This window comes from Coregonus lavaretus (assembly GCF_964263955.1).
Source record: "Coregonus lavaretus genome assembly, contig: HAP1_SCAFFOLD_1179, whole genome shotgun sequence".
Taxonomy (NCBI): domain Eukaryota; kingdom Metazoa; phylum Chordata; class Actinopteri; order Salmoniformes; family Salmonidae; genus Coregonus; species Coregonus lavaretus.
The window spans coordinates 1-22172 of NW_028158261.1; the positions used below are offsets into that span (position 1 = coordinate 1).

The 22172-nt window shown below is 46.0% G+C and overlaps 1 protein-coding gene across 1 annotated transcript in view; it reads right to left on the reverse strand.

Moving 5' to 3' along the window:
- Positions 1 to 7023: 7023 nt before the first annotated feature.
- Positions 7024 to 22172, reverse strand: part of LOC311124246 (cadherin-2-like) — a gene marked incomplete at its 3' end in the record, with an annotated part of 77302 nt that continues 62153 nt past the window's right edge. Inside the window, exons 13-16 of the mRNA XM_084198422.1 lie at positions 15783 to 16016; positions 14634 to 14773; positions 12743 to 12904; positions 7024 to 7230 (exon numbers count right to left, since the gene is read on the reverse strand). Coding sequence (XP_084054548.1) covers positions 7024 to 7230; positions 12743 to 12904; positions 14634 to 14773; positions 15783 to 16016 — 743 coding nt within the window. The remainder of the gene's footprint in view (positions 7231 to 12742; positions 12905 to 14633; positions 14774 to 15782; positions 16017 to 22172) is intronic.

Below are 22172 nucleotides of genomic sequence, written 5' to 3' on the forward strand. Positions count from 1 at the left end.
CCTCTCGTAAAGATATAGCTGACATGTCCGTGGGGGGAGTAAATGGATGCCAGACTGGAGGGTGAACCACAGCTTCAGTGTGTTTCATGTTGGATTTAAGATAAAGGAAGAGAAAGAAAGAGGAAGATTTGAAACTTCCACAGCTCAGCAGCCCCGCCGAGAGAACTTAACACCCACAGAATAACAAACTGGGAATGACTGTGTGTGTCAGTGTGTTTGTATGTGTGTGTGTGTGTATACAACTGTTGTATGGGTGCCAGTGTGTTGTATGTGTGTGTGTATACAACTGTTGTATACACATCTTATTATATCAACTTATTTTCAGAAGAATACAAAATACACTATTTAGTTAATGGGAAATCAATGTTGGATAATACGCTATGTGAAATTAGAAAGAGAATCAAACTCATTTATTTTTGGTCCATCCTAACGACCCGGTTACTGCTGTTGATTGAATAAGGCCATGTGTGTATGGTGTAAGTAAAAGCCCTTGGAACCGTGAAGCATGCAGAGTTAGATGTGTGTGTGTGTGTGTGTGTAGTGGTGGTGGTAGTGGGGTGTTGACATCAGTGGCGGTCGGTGCAATTTAAGATGAAGGAGGACACATTTTTTTTTATGAGCATTGGCCTTTACTTCTATTACAGCATATTGGATGACTGTCATTCATCTTCCATTCACCCAGCTCAATGTAACATCGATAGGTTTAGGCTACTACATGACACTAGAATTGTCACTATACCCATCATGAGGTTGCTACAAACCTAGCCTGTGAATGAAAGTTTACACGTAGGTGCACAGCTTGAGAGACATTTTTTAGTAATCAAGGTGACAGACAGTGACACACTCAATACCGCCTTGCACACTCTTGCCTGCATCTAGCTGATCTCGCGTGTAATCATTAGTCCAACAGTTGCAAGTTTCTACTGAAAAAATGCAGGTATGTTAACCCCGTTTAGTTCAGTTTGCTTCTGTTTAAGAAATGTTCTTCAACAGAATCGGTGACTGAATACACCCCCGATCACCCTCAAACACAGTCCACTTTCATAGCAGCCACATACAAGCAGCATGATCACTTTGCTAGTTCTATAATTCCTTCTCACAACCATCTACGTGCTCTCCTCCTCTCACTTTTTCCTTCGCTTGTGGACTTCAGTGCACAACACAACAGCGGTCTGTGAACAGGTGAAAAAACCTTTCCAAGCCTAACCTTCATAGCATAATCGCTAACCGCTACACACAGCCTACAACATTGTCAGCATATTAGCTAACTTCATAGTCAACATACACTACATGACCAAAAGTACGTGACACCTGCTCGTTGAACATGTCATTCCAAAATCACAGGCATTAATATGGAATTGGTTCCCCCTTTGCTGCTATAACAGCCTCCACTCATCTGGGAAAGCTTTCCACTAGATGTTGGAATATTGCTGCAGGGACATGCATCCATTAAGCCACAAGAGCATTAGTGAGGTCAGGTACTGATGTTGGGCGATTAGGCCTGGCTTGCAGTTGGCGTTCCAATTCATCCCAAAGGGGTTTGATGGGGTTGAGGTCAGGGCTCTGTGCAGGCCATTCACGTTCTTCCACACTGATCTCGAAAAACAATTTCTGTATGGACCTCGCTTTGTGCACGGGGGCATTGTAATGCTGAAACAGGAAAGAGCCTTCCCCAAACTTGGAAGCACAGAACTGTTTAGAATGTCATTGTATGCTGTAGCTTTAAGATTTCCCTTCACTGGAACTAAGGGGCCTAGCCCGAATCATGAAAAACAGCCCCATACCATTATTCCTCCTCCACCAAACTTTACAGATGGCACTATGCATTGGGGCAGGTAGCGTTCTCCTGGCATCGGCCAAACCCAGATTTGTCCGTCTGACTGCCAGATGGTGAAGCGTGATTCATCACTCCAGAGAACAAGTTTCCACTGCTCCAGAGTCCAATGGCGGCAAGCTTTACACCACTCCACCTGACGCTTGGCAATTGCACATGGTGATCTTAGGTTTGTGTGCGGCTGCTCGGCCATGGAAACCCATTTCATGAAGCTCCCGACGAGCAGTTCTTGTGCTGACGTTGTTTCCAGAGGCAGTTTGGAACTCGGTAGTGAATGTTGCAACCGAGGGCAGACTATTTTTACGCACTACGCATTTCAGCACTCGCCGGTCCCGTTCTGTGAGCTTGTGTGGTCTACCACTTCGCGGCTCAGCTGTTGTTGCTCCTTGACGTTTCCACTTCACAATAACAGCACGTACAGTTGACCGGGGTAGCTCTAGCAGGGAAGAAATTTGATGAACTGACTTGTTGAAAGGTGGCATCCTATGACGGTGCCACTTTAAAGTCACAGAGCTTTTCAGTACGGGCCATTCTACTGCCAATGTTTGTCTATGGAGATTGCATGGCTGTGTGCTCGATTCTATACACCTGTCAGCAACGGGTGTGGCTGAAATAGCCAAATCCACTAATTTGAAGGGTTGTCCACAAACTTTTGTATAGATGGTGTAGCTAGAACTGTGTTTCACTCTCTGAGTCACCTCCACACCATACAGTGGGGAAAACAAGTATTTAGTCAGCCACTAATTGTGCAAGTTCTCCCACCTAAAAAGATGAGAGAGGCCTGTCATTTTCATCATAGGTACACGTCAACTATGACAGACAAAATGAGAATTTTTTTCCCAGAAAATCACAATGTAGGATTTTTAATGAATTTATTTGCAAATTATGGTGGAAAATAAGTTTTTGGTCAATAACAAAAGTTTCTCAATACTTTGTTATATACCCTTTGTTGGCAATGACACATGTCAAACGTTTTCTGTAAGTCTTCACAAGGTTTTCACACACTGTTGCTGGTATTTTGGCCCATTCCTCCATGCAGATCTCCTCTAGAGCAGTGATGTTTTGGGGCTGTCGCTGGGCAACACAGACTTTCAACTCCCTCCAAAGATTTTCTATGGGATTAAGATCTGGAGACTGGCTAGACCACTCCAGGACCTTGAAATGCTTCTTACGAAGCCACTCCTTCGTTGCCCGGGCGGTGTGTTTGGGATCATTGTCATGCTGAAAGACCCAGCCACGTTTCATCTTCAATGCCCTTGCTGATGGAAGGAGGTTTTCACTCAAAATCTCACGATACATGGCCCCATTCATTCTTTCCTTTACACGGATCAGTCGTCCTGGTCACTTTGCAGAAAAACAGCCCCAAAGCATGATGTTTCCACCCCCATGCTTCACAGTAGGTATGGTGTTCTTTGGATGCAACTCAGCATTCTTTGTCCTCCAAACACGACGAGTTGAGTTTTTACCAAAAAGTTCTATTTTGGTTTCATCTGACCATATGACATTCTCCCAATCCTCTTCTGGATCATCCAAATGCACTCTAGCAAACTTCAGATGGGCCTGGACATGTACTGGCTTAAGCAGGGGGACACGTCTGGCACTGCAGGATTTGAGTCCCTGGCGGCGTAGTGTGTTACTGATGGTAGGCTTTGTTACTTTGGTCCCAGCTCTCTGCAGGTCATTCACTAGGTCCCCCTGTGTGGTTCTGGGATTTTTGCTCACCGTTCTTGTGATCATTTTGACCCCACGGGGTGAGATCTTGCGTGGAGCCCCAGATCGAGGGAGATTATCAGTGGTCTTGTATGTCTTCCATTTCCTAATAATTGCTCCCACAGTTGATTTCTTCAAACCAAGCTGCTTACCTATTGCAGATTCAGTCTTCCCAGCCTGGTGCAGGTCTACAATTTTGTTTCTGGTGTCCTTTGACAGCTCTTTGGTCTTGGCCATAGTGGAGTTTGGAGTGTGACTTTTTGAGGTTGTGGACAGGTGTCTTTTATACTGATAACAAGTTCAAACAGGTGCCATTAATACAGGTAACGAGTGGAGGACAGAGGAGCCTCTTAAAGAAGAAGTTACAGGTCTGTGAGAGCCAGAAATCTTGCTTGTTTGTAGGTGACCAAATACTTATTTTCCACCATAATTTGCAAATAAATTCATAAAAAATCCTACAATGTGATTTTCTGGATAATTTTTTCTCAATTTGTCTGTCATAGTTGACGTGTACCTATGATGAAAATTACAGGCCTCTCTCATCTTTTTAAGTGGGAGAACTTGCACAATTGGTGGCTGACTAAATACTTTTTCCCCCACTGTATTTTATGCACTGCAGTGCTAGCTAGCTGTAGCTTATGCTTTCAGTAGTAGATTCATTCTCTGATCCTTTGATTGGGTGGACAACATGTCAGTTCATGCTGCAAGAGCTCTGATAGGTTGGAGGACGTCCTCCGGAAGTTGTCATAATGATTGTGTAATTCTATTGAAGGGGGTTTAAACCATGATCCTCCTAGGAAACTAGCTGTCCTCTGGCTATACCATGGTGCTACCCCAGAGCGTGCTGTTAAGGCTACTGTAGACCTTCATTGCAAAACAGTGTGTTTTAATCAATTATTTGGTGACGTGAATATATTTAGTATAGCCTTATCTAAAAAGGATAACTTTTTAAATGTTTCACAATTTAAATGAAATTCACTGAGGAGGATGGTCCTCCACTGGTTGACATAGGAATAAGAAAATGAGAACAGGTATGATAATAGGAAAAGGGTGATGAGAGAGAGAGAGAGAGAGAGAGAGAGAGAGAGAGAGAGAGAGAGAGAGAGAGAGAGAGAGAGAGAGAGAGAGAGAGAGAGAGAGAGAGAGAGAGAGAGAGAGAGAGAGAGAAACACCACAGACTTTACTCTGGACTCTCCCTGTGTGTCTGTAGTCTAAAAATAGGACTTGCCAGTATCTGGCTGGAGGTTGAATATGACATTGATAAACAGATACCGGACTGGAGAACAGCCCACACACGCTGTTCTCCAGTCCGGTATCTGTTGATCAATGTCATATTCAACCTCCAACCAGCTACTGGCGAGTCCACGCACGCACACACACACACACACACACAAGCTCTCTCTCACACACACACTCCCTCTCTCTCAAACACTGAGGAGGAGTAGGATGGGGGCTGGTACTGTGTATAGCGTGATAATTCAGTGGTGGTTTGTATGCCGCCTAAGGCATTATCAACCTAAACTCCAAACCACAGTCACATATTAACAGCCCACGCCTTCTTCTCGATCCTCACCACACTACTGTCTATAATGGAGAGACAGTGCGCCCTGGGGATGGAAGGATGGAGAGGAGAGAGGAAAGAGAAAAGATAGCCCTGTAAAAAAGATGGAACCCCTGGTTTGGGGTTAGGGAAGGGAGTGTCCCTCTCCCTGTGTGTGTGTGTTTTTGGTTTTACTATCCTTGTGGGGGACATAATTCCTCACAAGGAACATTCGGACAAGTGGGACCATTTCACTGGTCCCCACAGGTTTAGGTTTAGGGATTAGGTGTTAGGTTTATGAGTTAAGGTTAGGTGTTAAGGTTAGGTTTAGGGATTTGGGGTTAAGGGTTAGGTTTAGGGGAAAATAGGAATTTGAATGGGAATCCATTTTTGTTCCCCACAAGGATAGTAAAACAAACATTGTGTGTGTGTCTGTGTGTGTGTGTGTGTGTGTGTGTGTGTGTGTGTGTGTGTGTGTGTGTGCCTGCGTGCGCATGTGCATGTGTGTGTATGTTTTTGCAAAGATTTGGAATCCTTCTGGTATAATGAAAAGGTAAAAACATGCAAAAAACGTTTAATCTGTAATCAAAATTATACATATACAAGGTTCTGGACAGTAGCATTTGTTTCAGAGACCATGCTCAAAAAATAACAACAACAGAAAATAAGATACAATCTGTACATATTTGTGTTTACAGTGAGTAGCCAATCAGAGAAGAGTACCAGAAGAACACTAAGGCAGATGAATGGACAGAATCAACATATTCATCATGATCGTCGTATTGGTTTAGTCAGAGTTGGGGTCAATTCATTTTTAAGTTAGTCAATTCAGGAAGTAAACTGAAATTCCAATTCCACATTTTTCTCAAAGAGAAGCATTGAGGAAAATTGGAATTGGAATGTACTTCCTGAATTGACTGAAAATGAAATGGAATTTACCCCAACTCTGGTTTTGGTCGACTCCACCGACCAAACCTCAGAGTAACAAAACAATATCTCTGCTACAATATGTAGGACTGGTGACTCGTTTTAGTTAGCAACCAGCTGCATAAGTTAGAATGTGAAAAAAAGCTTAAAACAAAACAAAGAAAAACAGTGAAACTATCTAGAGTCTTTTATAGTTTACTGTACATGTCTTCACTCAATGCTCTCGATCCAACAATGGGGAGTGTTCATCCTGTGTGTTTCCATGGCAATGACGATGGCGTACACACTCTGGCAGTGAGGTGTAACCCGAACACACACACTTTGACACACTACACACACGTGGCGAAGCGTGCGTTCCACATTTTAAACATCCGCTCTCTTACAGCCTGAAATCCCAGCAAGAGTCAGGACCTTAAAAGTCATGATGAACAGAAAACTTAAACAGAATCAAACGAATGTACAAAAAGGCACGTTTTACCCCAGTGCTTCTGTACTGTGAGATTCAAGTGTAACTGAGCGTCTTTAGCATCGCTAACCGCTGAGCGCGAGCCCAGGCTCTCTCATTCACTGTTAACCACCAGTCAAAGTACCAACGGTCGGTTTCCTTCCAATGCTCTCCTCTGAGCGTTAAGTTTCCCTAAGCATGTGGGCTAACACTCCGCTAGCCTCATTTAGCCTGTATGCTAACAGGCTAAGCTAGCAGTCGCCACACAAACGTACTCGATCTGTTAGCGACCCTTAGCATGTGGTCTAACACCCCACGCTAACCTCAATGATCCTGCATGCTAGCAGGCTAAGATAGCAGTTGCCACACCAACGTACTCCATTTTGTTTCTGATCCTCTGTTCCAGTCCGCCAAAATAAAAGTATCTTCACAACCAGCACTCCTTCAATGTCCCATGATTTTTTTAAAGTGCCACTCACACCCCCCCACCCCCCCCACCCCACCCACCCACCCACCCACCCACTGCCCCTTTCCAGACCCCACTCCGGCCCCAGCGAGGGGCTAGTCCTAGTCGTCCCCTCCTCCGTAGAGGTCTGCCAGCTTGCGGAAGCGCGGGCCCCAGTCACTGAGGTAGTCGTAGTCCTGGTCTCCGCCGGAGGAGGACGAGTGAAGGGAGCTGAGGGAGCCGGCGGTGGATCCGCTGCCCTCATAGTCAAACACCAGCAGGCTGTCGTAGGGGGGCGCCGTCGGGTCGTTATCAGCTGCCTTCAGACCCTGGGGAGGGAAGAGGAGGGGTAGAGGATAGATGAGGGTTGAGAGAGAGAGCGAAAGAGAGAGAGAATGAGGGAGAGATAGGTAAAGGAGAGATAACGAGAAAGAAGGGGAAAAGAGAAAGAAAATAGGGAAAAGAGAAAGAGGTGGAGAGAGGTAAAGGGAGAGAATAAATACGAGCCAGAAAGAGAGAAAAAGCAGGAAAAAAGAAGCAGAAGAGAGAGAAACAGAGGGAGTGAGAGATATAGAATGAATGAGATATAGGGAGCAGGAGAGCAAGGGGAGAGGAGAAGAAGGAGGGATTATGGAGGGAGGAGGAGAGAAGAGAGGAGGATTTAGGTCAGGCTGGACAGATGCTGGGTCGTCTCTCTGAGGAGATTCAGCAGATTACACGCACGCACGTACACACACGCGCCTGCGCCCTACCACACCACAGCTGACAGAATTTATTATAATAACTTTCTCTTTAAGTGTTATTATTGACTGATGTCTTGTCTCAGTGCTAAAATTAATAAAACAAATCTGATAAGCTGAAGCTCTATATACATGTTTTGGGGATTTCTGCATGCCATACCCCCAACTGTCTCCTTAATATGATTGACTTGAGGAGTGAGGCAGTGGAAGAAGCATCGGCTTGTCATGTCTGCTAGATTAAGCTGTCTAGATCAGCTTGCCATGTATGACAGCTCACCTCATTATTCAGAGCTGTGTTTGGCAGACATCTCTATCCTGCCTGCCTAACCTAGTGACACACACACACACATACATACACAGCGTAGGAAGCACAACTTCATCAACTGAAAGACAGGTATAAACCGCTCGGCAAGCATGATCCATGTCTAGATATAGATATAAACTCACATAGATTCAACACATATTACAGTTACCACCTCAGTAGACTAACTGAGATTGAGCTGTTATTCCATTCTGTTGTATAGCTGACTGTAGTAGCTGGAGGCAAAAGCTAGTCTCTCTCTGGGATTAATGAAACTCAATGGATTTACTTTGCATAAAGGGTGTGACCATTGAACATGTTGAAGAAGTTGAACTCCTAAGAGTAACATTGGATGGTCAGTTATCATGGTCAAGTCATATTGACAAAGCTGTTGTGAAGATGGGGAGAGGTATGTATGTTCTAAAGAGATGTTCTGCATTTTTTACACAAAGATCAACTGTACTAGTTGTTCAGGCTCTGGTCTCGATTACTGTCCGATAATATGGTCAGGTGCAAAACAGAAAGACCTAGCAAAGTTGCAGCTGGCTCAAAACAAAGCAGCACACCTTGCCCTTAAATGCACAGACCTAACATTAAAAAAAAATGCATGATAGTCTTTCATGGTTGAGGGTTGAGGAGAAATTGACAGCGCCGATAGACATGGTCGCCTGGTTCCTGGCTCCTAAGCAGCTTGGCAGTATTACATTTTTTTTGTGTGTTATTTCTCACATTATTAGCTTAGAACGTTCTTTGCATTATTACATACAGCCGGAAATAACTTTTAGATATCAGAGCAGCGGTAACTCACCAGTATTTCGACCAGAAATACAACTTTCCTGAATTGGATCCTTTGTTCATGGAGAAGAGGTACGCGGAGTGGACTTTAATCCGACTCAGGAGGCGTGCAAACCATCCACCGCTTCCGAGTATATTACTCGATAATGTTCATTCCCTGGACAATAAAGTAGACGAGCTCAGGGCGAACATCTCCTTCCAGAGAGACATCAGAGACTGTAACATACTCTGTTTCACAGAATCATGGCTCTCTCCGGATATACTGTCCCCGTCCATACAACCAGCTGGGTTCTCAGTACATTGCGCAGACAGGAATAAAGAAATCTCAGGGAAAAAGAAAGGCGGAGGTTTCATGATTAACTAATCATGATTAACTACTCATGGTGTGATTGTGGTAGCGTACAGGAATTCAAGTCCTTTTGTTCACCCAACCTAGAATACCTCACAATCAAATGACGACCTTGAGAGAATTCTCTTCGGTCATCGTCACAGCCATTTATATTCCCCCTCAAGCCGATACCACGACGGCTCTCAAGGAACTACACTGGACTTTGTGCAAACTAGAAACCGCATATCCTGAGGCCGCATTTATTGCAACTGGGGACTTTAATAAAGCAAATTTGAGGACAACGCTACCGAAGATTAACCAACACATTGCCTGCGCTGCTTGCGCATCAAAAACTCTCGACCATTACTATTCTCCCTTTCGGGACGGCTACAGGGCCCTCCCCCGCCCTCTCTTCGGCAAATCAGATCACGCCTCCATTCTGCTTCTCCATTCCTATAGGCAGGAATTCAAACAGGAAGTACCCGTGGTAAGGACTGTTCAAATGCTGGTCTGACCAATCGGAATCCATGCTTCAAGATTGATTTGATCATGCGGACTGTGATATGTTCTGGGTTGCCTCTGAGAATAACACTGACGTACACACTGACACTGACTGAGTTCATAAGGAAGTGTATAGGGGATGTTGTTCCCACCATTCCCTATCCAAACCAAAAACCATGGATAGATGGCATCATTCATGCAAAACTAAAAGCGCGAACGTCCGTATTTAACCACGACAAGGTGACTGGGAATATGCCCTCCGTAAGACAATCAAACAGCCAAAACGTCAGTAGAGACAAAGTAGAATCGCAATTCAACGGCTCATACACGAGACGTATGTGGCAGGGACTTCAGACAATCACGGATTATAAAGGGAACACCAGCCCCGTCGCGGACACCGACGTCTTACTACTGGACAAGTTAAACCCCTTCTTCGCCCGCTTCGAGGAAAACACAGTGCCTCCGCTTCCGAGGACTGTGTGCTCTCGTTCTAAGTGGCTGACGTGAGTAAGACATTTAAGCGTGTTATACCATCTGGACATGAGGAATAGCTATGTAAGAATGCTGGTCATTGACTACAGCTCAACCTTCAACACCATAGTACCCTCCAAGCTCATCATTAAGCTCGGGGCCCTGGGGTCTGAACCTCACCCTGTGCAACTGGGTCCTGGACTTCCTGACGGGCTGCCCCCAGGTGGTGAAGGTAGGCAACAACACCTCCACTACGCTGATCCTCAACACAGGGACCCACTAGGGTGCGTGCTCAGCCCCCTCCTGTACTCCCTGTTCACCCATGACTGCATGCACACGCACGTCTCCAATTCAATCATCAAGTTTGCAGACGACACAACAGTAGTAGGCCTGATTACCAACAATGACGAGACAGCCTACAGGGAGGAGGTGAGGTCCCTGGCGGAGTGGTGCAAGGGAAATAACCTCTCCTTCAACGTCAACAAAACAAAGGAGCTGATCGTGGACTTCAGGAGACAGCATAGGGAGCACACCCATATCCACATCGACTGGGCCGCAGTGGAGAAGGTGAAAAGCTTCAAGTTCCTCGGCATACACATCACTGACAATCTGAAATGGTCCACCCACACAGACAGTGTGGTGAAGAAGGCGCAACAGCGTCTCTTCAACCTCAGGAGGGTGAATTTTGGCCCATTCCTCCTGACAGAGCTGGTGTATCTGAGTCAGGTTTGTAGGCCTCCTTGTTCGCACACGCTTTTTCAGTTCTGCCCACAAATTTTCTGTATTATTGAGGTCAGGGCTTTGTGATGGCCACTCCAATACCTTGACTTTGTTGTCCTTAAGCCATTTTGCCACAACTTTGGAAGTATGCTTGGGGTCATTGTCCATTTGGAAGACCATTTGCGACCAAGCTTTAACTTCGTGACTGATGTCTTGAGATGTTGCTTCAATATATACACATCATTTTCCTTCCTCATGCTGCCATCTATTTTGTGAAGTGCACCAGTCCATCTTGCAGCAAAGCACCCCCACAGCATGATGCTGCCACCCCCGTGCTTCACGGTTGGGATGGTGTTCTTCGGCTTGCAAGCATCCTCCTTTTTCCTCCAAACATAACGATGGTCATTATGGCCAAACAGTTCTATTTTTGTTTCATCAGACCAAAGGACATTTCTCCAAAAAGTACAATCTACAAACCGTAGTCTGGCTTTTTTATGGCAGTTTTGGAGCAGTGGGTTCTTCCTTGCTGAGCGGCCTTTCAGGTTATGTCGATATAGGACTTGTTTTACTGTGGATATAGATACTTTTGTACCTGTTTCCTCCAGCATCTTCACAAGGTCCTTTGCTGTTGTTCTGGGATTGATTGCACTTTTCGCACCAAAGTACGTTCATCTCTAGGAGACAGAACGTGTCTCCTTCCTGAGCGGTATGATGGCTGCGTGGTCCCATGGTGTTTATACTTGCGTACTATTGTTTGTACAGATGAATGTGGTACCTTCAGGCATTTGGAAATTGCTCCCAAGGATGAACCAGACTTGTGGAGGTCTACAATTGTTTTTCTGAGGTCTTGCCTGATTTCTTTTGATTTTCCCATGATGTCAAGCAAAGAGGCAATGCTGAGTTTGAAGGTAGGCCTTGAAATACATCCACAGGTACACCTGATGTCAAATGATGTCAATTAGCCTATCAGAAGCTTCTAAAGCCATGACATTATTTTCTGGAACTTTCCAAGCTGTTTAAAGGCACAGTCAACTTAGTGTATGTAAACTTCTGACCCACTGGAATTGTGATACAGTGAATTATAAGTGAAATAATCTGTCTGTAAACAATTGTTGGAAAAATTACTTGTGTCATGCACAAAGTAGATGTCCTAACCGACTTGCCAAAACTATAGTTTGTTAGCAAGAAATTTGTGGAGTGGTTGAAAAACGAGTTTTAATGACTCCAACCTAAGTGCATGTAAACTTCCGACTTCAACTGTAAATATGTGTATGCGACCAATAAAATTGTATTTTATTTGACTACTTCTCTTCTAGTCTTTTTAAGAAACATTCATGTGTTGACAATGCCCAACCACTTGTCTAATCTATTTGCATACACTTCAGACATACCCCAGCAGACATGCCACTATGGGTTTCTTCACATAACCCAGACCAAAAACAGATTTAATGCATCGCTCAGTTATCTATAGAGCCATGTCATCATGGGATGCTCTGCCACAAGAGGTTACTCAGGCAAAAAGCAAGTTTAGCTTAAAAAAACAAATAAAAAACATATCACAGCGCCTCTCCTCTGTCTAAAGATCTAATTTAACTGAACTGTATATAAGAATATGAATATGTATATACAATATGATAGTGTCTAAATAATATTTTTTTTATTCTGTACTTTGTCATGTATTTGTATGTTTTATGTGGATCCCAGGAAGAGTAGCTGCTGCATGTGCAATAGCTAATGGGGATCCTAATAAACTAAACTAAACCTTAAATTAGCCAGCCGGGCCTGCCCATGTCTGTACCACGTTAATCTGCACTGTTAGCAAAGCTAATTAAGAATTACACAGAGGCAGGGAGGGCTCCCTCTCCTTCTGTGTCACACAGTGAGTCACATACACACACACACACAGTCATGCACACACAAGCATTAACACACATACACACACAACCCCCACTCCCCCAACAGAAAAACACACACTCCGTAGCTACCTCATGGATGAAGTCTCCTATATCTCCTGGGTGGGGTGCAGCAGAGCGGAGGGGGTACAGGTGGTCCTGGTGGAGGGGTCTCTCGTCCATACGCCTGATTCCCACCTTTACCATCTCTGGCTCCAACGCGTCGGGCTGCTGCAGCTGACTCAGGTCATAGTCCTGGAGAGGGGGAGGGAGAGAGTGGGGGATACAGAGATGTGGGGATAAGAAAGAGAGGGTTGAGGGAGGGAGGAGAGAGGGTGGTGGAGGGGGAGAGGGATAGAGAGGGAGAGAGGAGGAAGAGAGAGAGAGGGACAGAGTGAGTGAGACAGAGAGAGAGAGAGAGAGAGAGAGAGAGAGAGAGAGAGAGAGAGAGAGAGAGAGAGAGAGAGAGAGAGAGAGAGAGAGAGAGAGAGAGAGAGAGAGAGAGAGAGAGAGAGAGAGAGAGAGAGAGAGAGAGAGAGAGAAGGTTGTGTGTCTGAGTGTCTGATTCATTGATGAAACATAAAAATAAAACCTGGTCATGTAACCACCTTGGGCATTGTTCACTGCAATAGTTAACCACTGAAACGGTTTCAGGGGAGAGCTGTGAATGCCGCCATAACGTGAAGGACAGAGAGAACAGGAGAGGAGGAGAGGAAATGGCGGGATAAATACAGAGGGGTTTGTCCCTGGCCTAGGCTATATTGTTATTTTCCAGACAGAGGAGAAGAGGCGCAGGCTGAGTCCCCAATGGCACCCTATTCTCTTTATACTGCACTACTTAGCTGGGCTTTGTCACTGCTCACCATGCTCAATCTTTGATACCAGGATGGTAGGCTAGGTTCACAAAAAGCTGATGAAATTGTATTATCACTTTAAAACGTAACGTGCAGTGTGGGTGCGTGCGTGTTTTTCATTTGAGAGGCTTTGTCTGCATCCCAAATGACACCCTAATACCTTTATAGTGCACTACTTTTGACCAGGGCCCATAGGGATGCACCCTCTGCTATTGGCCTCAGTGTACCATACTAGCCGTTTAGCACCAGAGAGCCAGACTGCGTGACTGCTCCTGTAGCTGTCTCCAGCCTAGCCATGCCCCATAGCCCCTCCCTACAAGGGGTCCCAGACAGACAGACATTACTAATCCATCCCACAGCAGGGGGGGTGATCAGGGGGAACTAGCCGCTCCACTCTCCAACAGTTCATTTCCCAGCACTGCCGATTCCCCGACGAAACAATTTCCCCGAACAGCGGGAGGGAGGGGAGTACCATCCATCGCATTGAAAGATGGCCTCTCGCCCCTAACCCCACTTCCCATGCCATCGCCATGGCGATAAATGTTTATCACCCCCTCTCAGAGCTCCATTAATATCCAATGACTGGTTGGCTAGGTCCTACAACCCCCAATGTTACAGTCCATCAGTGTGTGTGAGTGTCTGTGTGTGTGTGTGTGAGTCACAGATGGCTGGTGGTATCTTAATTGGGGTGTACGGGCTCATAGTAATGGCTGGAACGGAATAAATTGAATGTTATCAAGCAGATCACACACATGGTTTCCATGTTTGATACCATTCCATTTACTCCGTTCCAGCCATTATTGTGAGCTGTCCTCTCACCAGCCTCCTGTGGTGTTAGTGTGTGTGTACATCCCTCCCTCATGTCCACTGTATATCCTCCTTGCCTCCCCCCTCCCCATTTAGCCCAGCACTGTCCTGTCTCCAACTAGCCATCGTTAGCGAACAGCTAACTCTCCATCTAAATCAGCAGCTGGTTGACTAGCGGCTATGCTATCATTATGCTAACGCTAGCAGCGTGATTAGTGTGCGTGTGTTCAGGCATGTGTGTGTGTGTACCTGGTCCTCCTCTGTATGTGTGTGTGTCCATCCATCAGTGTGTGCGTCCATCTGTGTTTGTGTGCTTACTCTACCTGGTCCTCCTCTCCTCCTCCCTCTTCGTCGTACTTCAGTATGTTGTCTCTGACATCGTCCTCCGGGTCAATGAGCAGCTGCTTGGCCTGACGTTCCTTATCCCTCCTCTTCATCCACATCACAAAGAACAACACCATCACTACAGAGAGAGAGAGAGAGAGAGAGAGAGGGAGGGAGGGATGGAGGGGGAGATGGATAATTAGAACTTCACCACCATTTCATTTGATCAGTTTAAAAGTGCTAACATCAGCACCAGTGCATGTTGCATCAAAGGCCACATTTACACTACATTCGCTTATCACTCAAGAACACTCAGAGAGAGAGCGAGAGAGAGACAGAGCGAGAGAGAGAGAGAGTAATTGAGAGAGAGAGAGAGAGAGAGAGAGAGAGGTAGAAATGAGGGGAGGGGGAGAAGAAAAATGGGGAGGAAGGAAGGAGGCAGGGTAGAAGAAGATAGAAAGAAGGTAAGGATGAAATCCTATAAACAGACGATATGCAGCTTTAGTTTTAATTCAACCATATTTCTCTGCCATGTAAAGAGAATCAGGAGAGGAGTTTTAAAGCTTGACGGGAGCTTGATCAGCGATTGCCTGCTTTGATCCACATAATCTGGGCGGATTTTCAGAGATTGACTGGGAGGAGGGGGTGGGAAGGCTGGGTGGTAAGGGGGGAGGTAAGGGGGGATGGGGTACAATATGGGGCAGGCTGGGGGGTAGGTGGGCAAGGCTGGGGGGTAGGTGGGCAAGGCTGGGGGGGTAGGTGGGCAAGGCTGGGGGGGTAGGTGGGAGAGGCTTTGGGAGATTGGTGGAGGGCTGTCAAGAGGCTGTCATGGGGGGGGGGGGGGGGGGGTTCTAGGCAGTGGGGGAGGGGTACTTATCTCCTAAAGTGGGGTGCTTAAGTTTGGGGTAGGCAGATTTAGGGATAGCTTTGAATGTAGCTACTGTAATCTACTGTAGCTGCTGTCTGGGGGGAGCAGTGGGGATGCCAAACGTTTACATAGATTATGTTCTGTAGCATGCGTTTGTACTGTAGCTATAAGAAGACCCTGCTAGGAGAATGAGGCAGAAGAGGGTGGGGATATGGTGTGTGTGTGTGTGTGTGTGTGTGTGTGTGTGTGTGTGTGTGTGCCTGCATACAACCAGACTGACCTAGCATTATGATGATACAGATGAGGATGGCGATGATGGCTCCAGTACCCAGGCCTGCTGCGATGATGCGTTCCATGTCCACACAATCTCCATGGTGATCACACTGGCACACCTTGACCCTCAGGTAGGATGTATTGGACATGGGCAGGTTGCCGGAGTCTGTGATGATGATTGGAACCTCGTAGATACCACTCTCCAGAAAACCTATCCGCAGCCTGATCTGAGCATATTCACCTGGGATACGGCCACAGACAGACAGACAGAACGAGAGAGAGAGAGAGACATATAGTTAGGGAGGAAGGGAGGGGGGATTAAGAGAGAAATAAAGAGAGGGGATAGACAGGGAATGAGGGAGGGAGAAAAAGAGAGACAGATAGAGAGAGAAGTCAGGTTACCACTAGAAGTCTAGATGTCAGCTTACTACCAGTATTTATTTTATTTTTATTATTCTTTTTTGTAATTGATGTTAATATTATTACCACTATTAACAATACAATAGTATTGCTTTATCACTAACAGTCTAGTATATTTCTGTCTTATTTGACCATTGTTGTTTTACACTAAGTGTACAAAACATTAGGAATGCCTTCCTAATATTGAGTTGTACACCCTTTTGCCCTCAGATCAGCCTCAATTCGTAGGGGCATGGACTCTACAAGGAGTCGAAAGCAATCGACAGGGATGCTGGCCCATGTTGACTCCAATGCTTCCCACAGTTGTGTCAAGTTGGCTGGATGTCCTTTGGGTGGTGGACCATTCTTGATACACACGGGAAACTGTTGAGCGTGAAAAACCCAGCATTGTTCCAGTTCTTGACATGCTCAAACCGGTGCGCCTGGCACCTACTACCATACCCCGTTCAAAGTCACTTAAATCGTTTGTCTTGCCCATTCACCCTCTGAATGGCACACATACACAATCCATGTCTCAATTGTCTCAAGGCTTAGAAATACTTATTTAACCTGTCTCCTCCCCTTCATCTACACTGATTGAAGTGGATTTAAGAAGTGACATCAATAAGGGATCATAGCTTTCATCTGGATTCACCTGGTCAGTTCATGGAAAGAGCAGGTGTTCTTAATGTTTTGTCCACTCCGCGTAAGTGTTTACTTTGACAATGTACAGTGAGGGAAAAAAGTATTTGATCCCCTGCTGATTTTGTACGTTTGCCCACTGACAAAGACATGATCAGTCTATCATTTTAATGGTAGGTTTATTTGAACAATGAGAGACAGAATAACAACAGAAAAACCCAGAAAAACGTATATCAAAAATGTTATAAATTGATTTGCATTTTAATGAGGGAAATAAGTATTTGACCCTTCTGCAAAACATGACTTAGTACTTGGTGGCAAAACCCTTGTTGGCAATCACAGAGGTCAGACTTTTCTTGTAGTTGGCCACCAGGTTTGCACACATCTCAGGAGGGATTTTGTTCCACTCCTCTTTACAGATCTTCTCCAAGTCATTAAGGTTTCGAGGCTGACGTTTGGCAACTCGAACCTTCAGCTCCCTCCACAGATTTTCTATGGGATTAAGGTCTGGAGACTGGCTAGGCTACTCCAGGACCTTAATGTGCTTCTTCTTGAGCCACTCCTTTGTTGCCTTGGCTGTGTGTTTTGGGTCATTGTCATGCTGGAATACCCATCCACGACCCATTTTCAATGCCCTGGCTGAGGGAAGGAGGTTCTCACCCAAGATTTGACGGAACATGGCCCCGTCCATCGTCCCTTTGATGCGGTGAAGTTGTCCTGTCCCCTTAGCAGAAAAACACCCCCAAAGCATTATATTTCCACCTCCATGTTTGACGGTGGGGATGGTGTTCTTGGGGTCATAGGCAGCATTCCTCCTCCTCCAAACACGGCGAGTTAAGCTGATGCCAAAGAGCTTGATTTTGGTCTCATCTGACCACAACACTTTCACCCAGTTCTCCTCTGAATCATTCAGATGTTCATTGGCAAACTTCAGACGGGCCTGTATATGTGCTTTCTTGAGCAGGGGGACCTTGCGGGCGCTGCAGGAGTTCAGTCCTTCATGGCGTAGTGTGTTACCAATTGTTTTCTTGGTGACTATGGTCACCAAGAGATCATTGACAATATCCTCCCGTGTAGTTCTGGGGTGATTCCTCACCGTTCTTATGATCATTGCAACTCCACGAGGTGAGATCTTGCATGGAGCCCCAGGCCGAGGGAGATTGACAGTTCTTTTGCGTTTCTTCCATTTGCGAATAATCACACCAACTGTTGTCACTTTCTCACCAAGCTGCTTGGCGATGGTCTTGTAGCCCATTCCAGCCTTGTGTAGGTCTACAATCTTGTCCCTGACATCCTTGGAGAGCTCTTTGGTCTTGGCCATGGTGGATTGTTTGGAATCTGATTGATTGATTGATTGATTCTGTGGACAGGTGTCTTTTACACAGGTAACAAGCTGAGATTAGGAGTACTCCCTTTAAGAGTGTGCTCCTAATCTCAGCTCATTACCTGTATAAAAGACACCTGGGAGCCAGAAATCTTTCTGATTGAGAGGGGGTAAAATACTTATTTCCCTCATTAAAATGCAAATTTAATTATAACATTTTTGACATGCGTTTTTCTGGATTTTGTTGTTGTTATTCTGTCTCTCACTGTTCAAATAAACCTACCATTAAAATTATAGACTGATAATTTCATTTTTTTTTTTTTTATCCCCCATGTTTTTTATATATATACTCCCCTTTATTACTTTTCAACCCCGCCATCCTTTCCCTACTTGGAGTAAATTAGTGAACAACAATGCCCAGGCCTCTATTTCCGGTCTATACTTACTATCTACACCTTATGGACACAGTTAATTTTACAATAATTATATTATATATATATATTATTTATTTTTTTGGCTCCTGAACTTCTTCTACTCTCAACCTCTCCGATCATTTTCATGATGTCCATCCGGTTTGCTTCTATATGCCATATCTTTCTAACTGTGCTCTTTCCCAAAAGCTCCCAACATACAACCTATATACTTATTATGGACACAGTATGCTTACATTATTAGCTATCTTTGTTATTATTTGTTGTTATTTGTTATTAGTCCCATCCTTCAACTCTATTCAATACCTCCCATCTATCTCCTAACACCATCCATATTGGATTTCTATTTGCCATATATATTTCAACCGTACTGTGATGTTTTACAAAAGTTCTGAACCTTTCTATTCTCATTGCTTCTACAGAATTAAAAAGAAACATTTTTGCTAAAAGTATTATTATATTATTGATCGATTGACTATGACTTTTCAGATCACCCAGTAATGCTATCTGAGAGGTTAGCTCCAGGTAAATATAGCAATCCTTTAGCCATTCCTGGACCTGTGTCCAAAAACAAGCTACAAATGGACAGAACCAAAACAAATGATCTAATCATTCTGTCTCTTCACAGCAAAATCTGCAGAGCTGGGAAGATTGTATCCCCCATATAAATAACATTCTATTGGTAGCAAGAATTTTATATAATAATTTAAATTGAAAGATTCTAATTTTTGAATCCGGTGTCGTTTTGCGTGTCAGTTCATAAACACTATGCCATGGGATCGGTACGTCAAAAATCTCTAATCTCTTCCCAACTATTTTGCAATCTTGTCACGCCCTGGCTCTGGGGACTCTTAGGGCCTGTACTCCTGAGTGGCGCAGTGGTCTAAGGCACTGCATCGCAGTGCTAACTGTGCCACTAGAGATCCTGGTTCGAATCCAGGCTCTGTCGTAGCCGGCCGCGACCGGGAGACTCATGGGCGGCGCACAATTGGCCCAGCGTCGTCCAGGGTAGGGGAGGGAATGGCCGGCAGGGATGTAGCTCAGTGGATAGAGCATGGCGTTTGCAACGCCAGGGTTGTGGGTTCGATTCCCACGGGGGGCCAGTATAAAAAAAAATAAAGATATGTATTCACTAACTGTAAGTTGCTCTGGATAAGAGCGTCTGCTAAATGACTAAAATGTAATTTAAATGTTGAGCCAGGGTGTGGATTTTCTATGTTTAGTTTTCTATGTTTTTTGTTCTAGATCGTTTAGTTCTATGTTGGCCAGGGTGGTTCCCAATCAGAGGCAGCTGTAGCTCGTTGTCTCTGATTGGGGACCATACAGCCTGTTGGCACCAGTTAGTTTGTGGGATCTTGATCCGTAAAGGTTTGGTGTGTGTAACCTCAGGACTTCACGTATCGTTGGTTTGTTGTTTTGGTTTTGTTCGTGTGTTAAGTACTAATTAAAGATGTACGCTTATCATGCTGCGCCTTGGTTCCACGAGTCATCAGTCAACGTTCGTGACAGAAGATCCCACCAAAAAAGGACTAAGCAGCGTGTCCAGGAACAGACATCCTGGACTTGGGAGGAGATCCTGGACGGGAAGGGATCCTGGACTTGGGAAGAGATTCAGGCCAGAATGGATCGCCGTCCTTGGGAGGAGACTGTGGAGGCGCGCTACAGAGAGGAGCAGCGGCATCGCAGAGGGTACCGGCCGAGGAGGAAGCCCGAGAGACAGCCCCAAGAAAATGTTTTGGGGGGTCTAAAAGGGTGGTTGGCGGAGCCTAGAGTTAGAGCAGAGCCAACTCCCCGTACTCAGGCTAGGAATCGTGAGACTGGGCAGGCTCCGTGTTATGCGGAGCCACGTACTGTGCCGCGAGTGTTCCGGCACAGTCCTGTACGTTCGGTGCTAGCACCACGCTCGTGTCGTGCTAAGATGGGCATGCAGCCAGGACGGGGTGTGCCGGCTCAACGCTCGTGGCCTCCAGTACGCCTCCTCGGTCCCGTATATCCTGCGCCAGTGCCACGTGCTGTAGCGCCAGTACGAGTGCATAGCCCTGTACGTCCTGTGCTGATGCCTCACACATATTGTGTGGAAATAGGCATTCAGCCAGGACGGGTTGTGTCAGCTCTCCGCTCCAGACCTCCAGTCCGCCTCCACAGTCCGGCCCGGCCTGTTCCGGCTCCCTGCACCAAGCCAGTGGTGCGTGTTCCCAGTCCAGCCCGGCCTGTTCCTTCTCCCCGCACCAAGCCAGTGGTGCGTGTTCCCAGTCCAGCCCGGCCTGTTCCTGCTCCCCGCACCAAGCCAGTGGTGCGTGTTCCCAGTCCAGCCCGGCCTGTTCCTGTCCCTCGCACCAAGCCAGTGGTGCGCATCGCCAGCCCGGTCCGGCCTGTTCCTGTCCCTCGCACCAAGCCAGTGGTGCGCGTCGCCAGCCCGGTCCGGCCTGTTCCTGTCCCTCGCACCAAGGCAGTGGTGCGCGTCGTCAGCCCGGTCCGGCCCGTTCCTGCTCCCCGCACCAAGCCAGTGGTGCGCGTCGTCAGCCCGGTCCGGCCCGTTCCTGCTCCCCGCACCAAGCCAGTGGTGCGCGTCGTCAGCCCGGTCCGGCCCGTTCCTGCTCCCCGCACCAAGCCAGTGGTGCGCGTCGTCAGCCCGGTCCGGCCCGTTCCTGCTCCCCGCACCAAGCCAGTGGTGCGTGTGTCCAGTCCAGCTCCAGTCAGCGGGACCAGACCAGGGGCGCAACGGGCCCTACCCTCTTGTGTTTGTGTGGCGCGGTCGCAGTCCGCGCCTTTGGGGGGGGGGGGGGGGGGGGGGGGTACTGTCACGCCCTGGCTCTGGGGATTCTTAAATGTTGAGCCAGGGTGTAGATTTTCTATGTTTAGTTTTCTATGTTTTTTGTTCTAGATCGTTTAGTTCTATGTTGGCCAGGGTGGTTCCCAATCAGAGGCAGCTGTAGCTCGTTGTCTCTGATTGGGGACCATACTTAGGCAGCCTGTTGGCACCAGTTAGTTTGTGGGATCTTGATCCGTAAAGGTTTGGTGTGTGTAACCTCAGGACTTCACGTATCGTTGGTTTGTTGTTTTGGTTTTGTTCGTGTGTTAAGTACTAATTAAATTTGTACGCTTATCACGCTGCGCCTTGGTTCCACGAGTCATCAGTCAACGTTCGTGACAAATCTATATGGGACGGCTGTCAATCCTTTGGTCCTTAAATGAAACTGATATACTGTTTTATTTATCACAGTTTTCCTTTACCAATTATGTTCTTTAATGCAAGGCCGACAGACAAGTTCCTTACTTTCTCCCCCTTCCACTTTCCTCTTCCACTTTTGCGGTAAGGCTGCAATTATTTGGTTGTAATTTTGGGTAGAGCAGACATTTCCATATGTTTTTGTTAGCTGCATGTGCGACATAACTCCACCAGTCCTACCGATGATATCATTTACGAAGACTATACCTTTTTTAAACATTCTGTCAAAAAATAAAGGTTTTTTGTCAATTACTATTTTTGAATTTAACCACAATATTTGTTGCATTATTTGTTCTGTCGTTTCTGGAGGATTAAATTGAAATTGCAACCAACTTTCTATGGCTTGTTTTAGAAATAGTGATATTTGGGAGA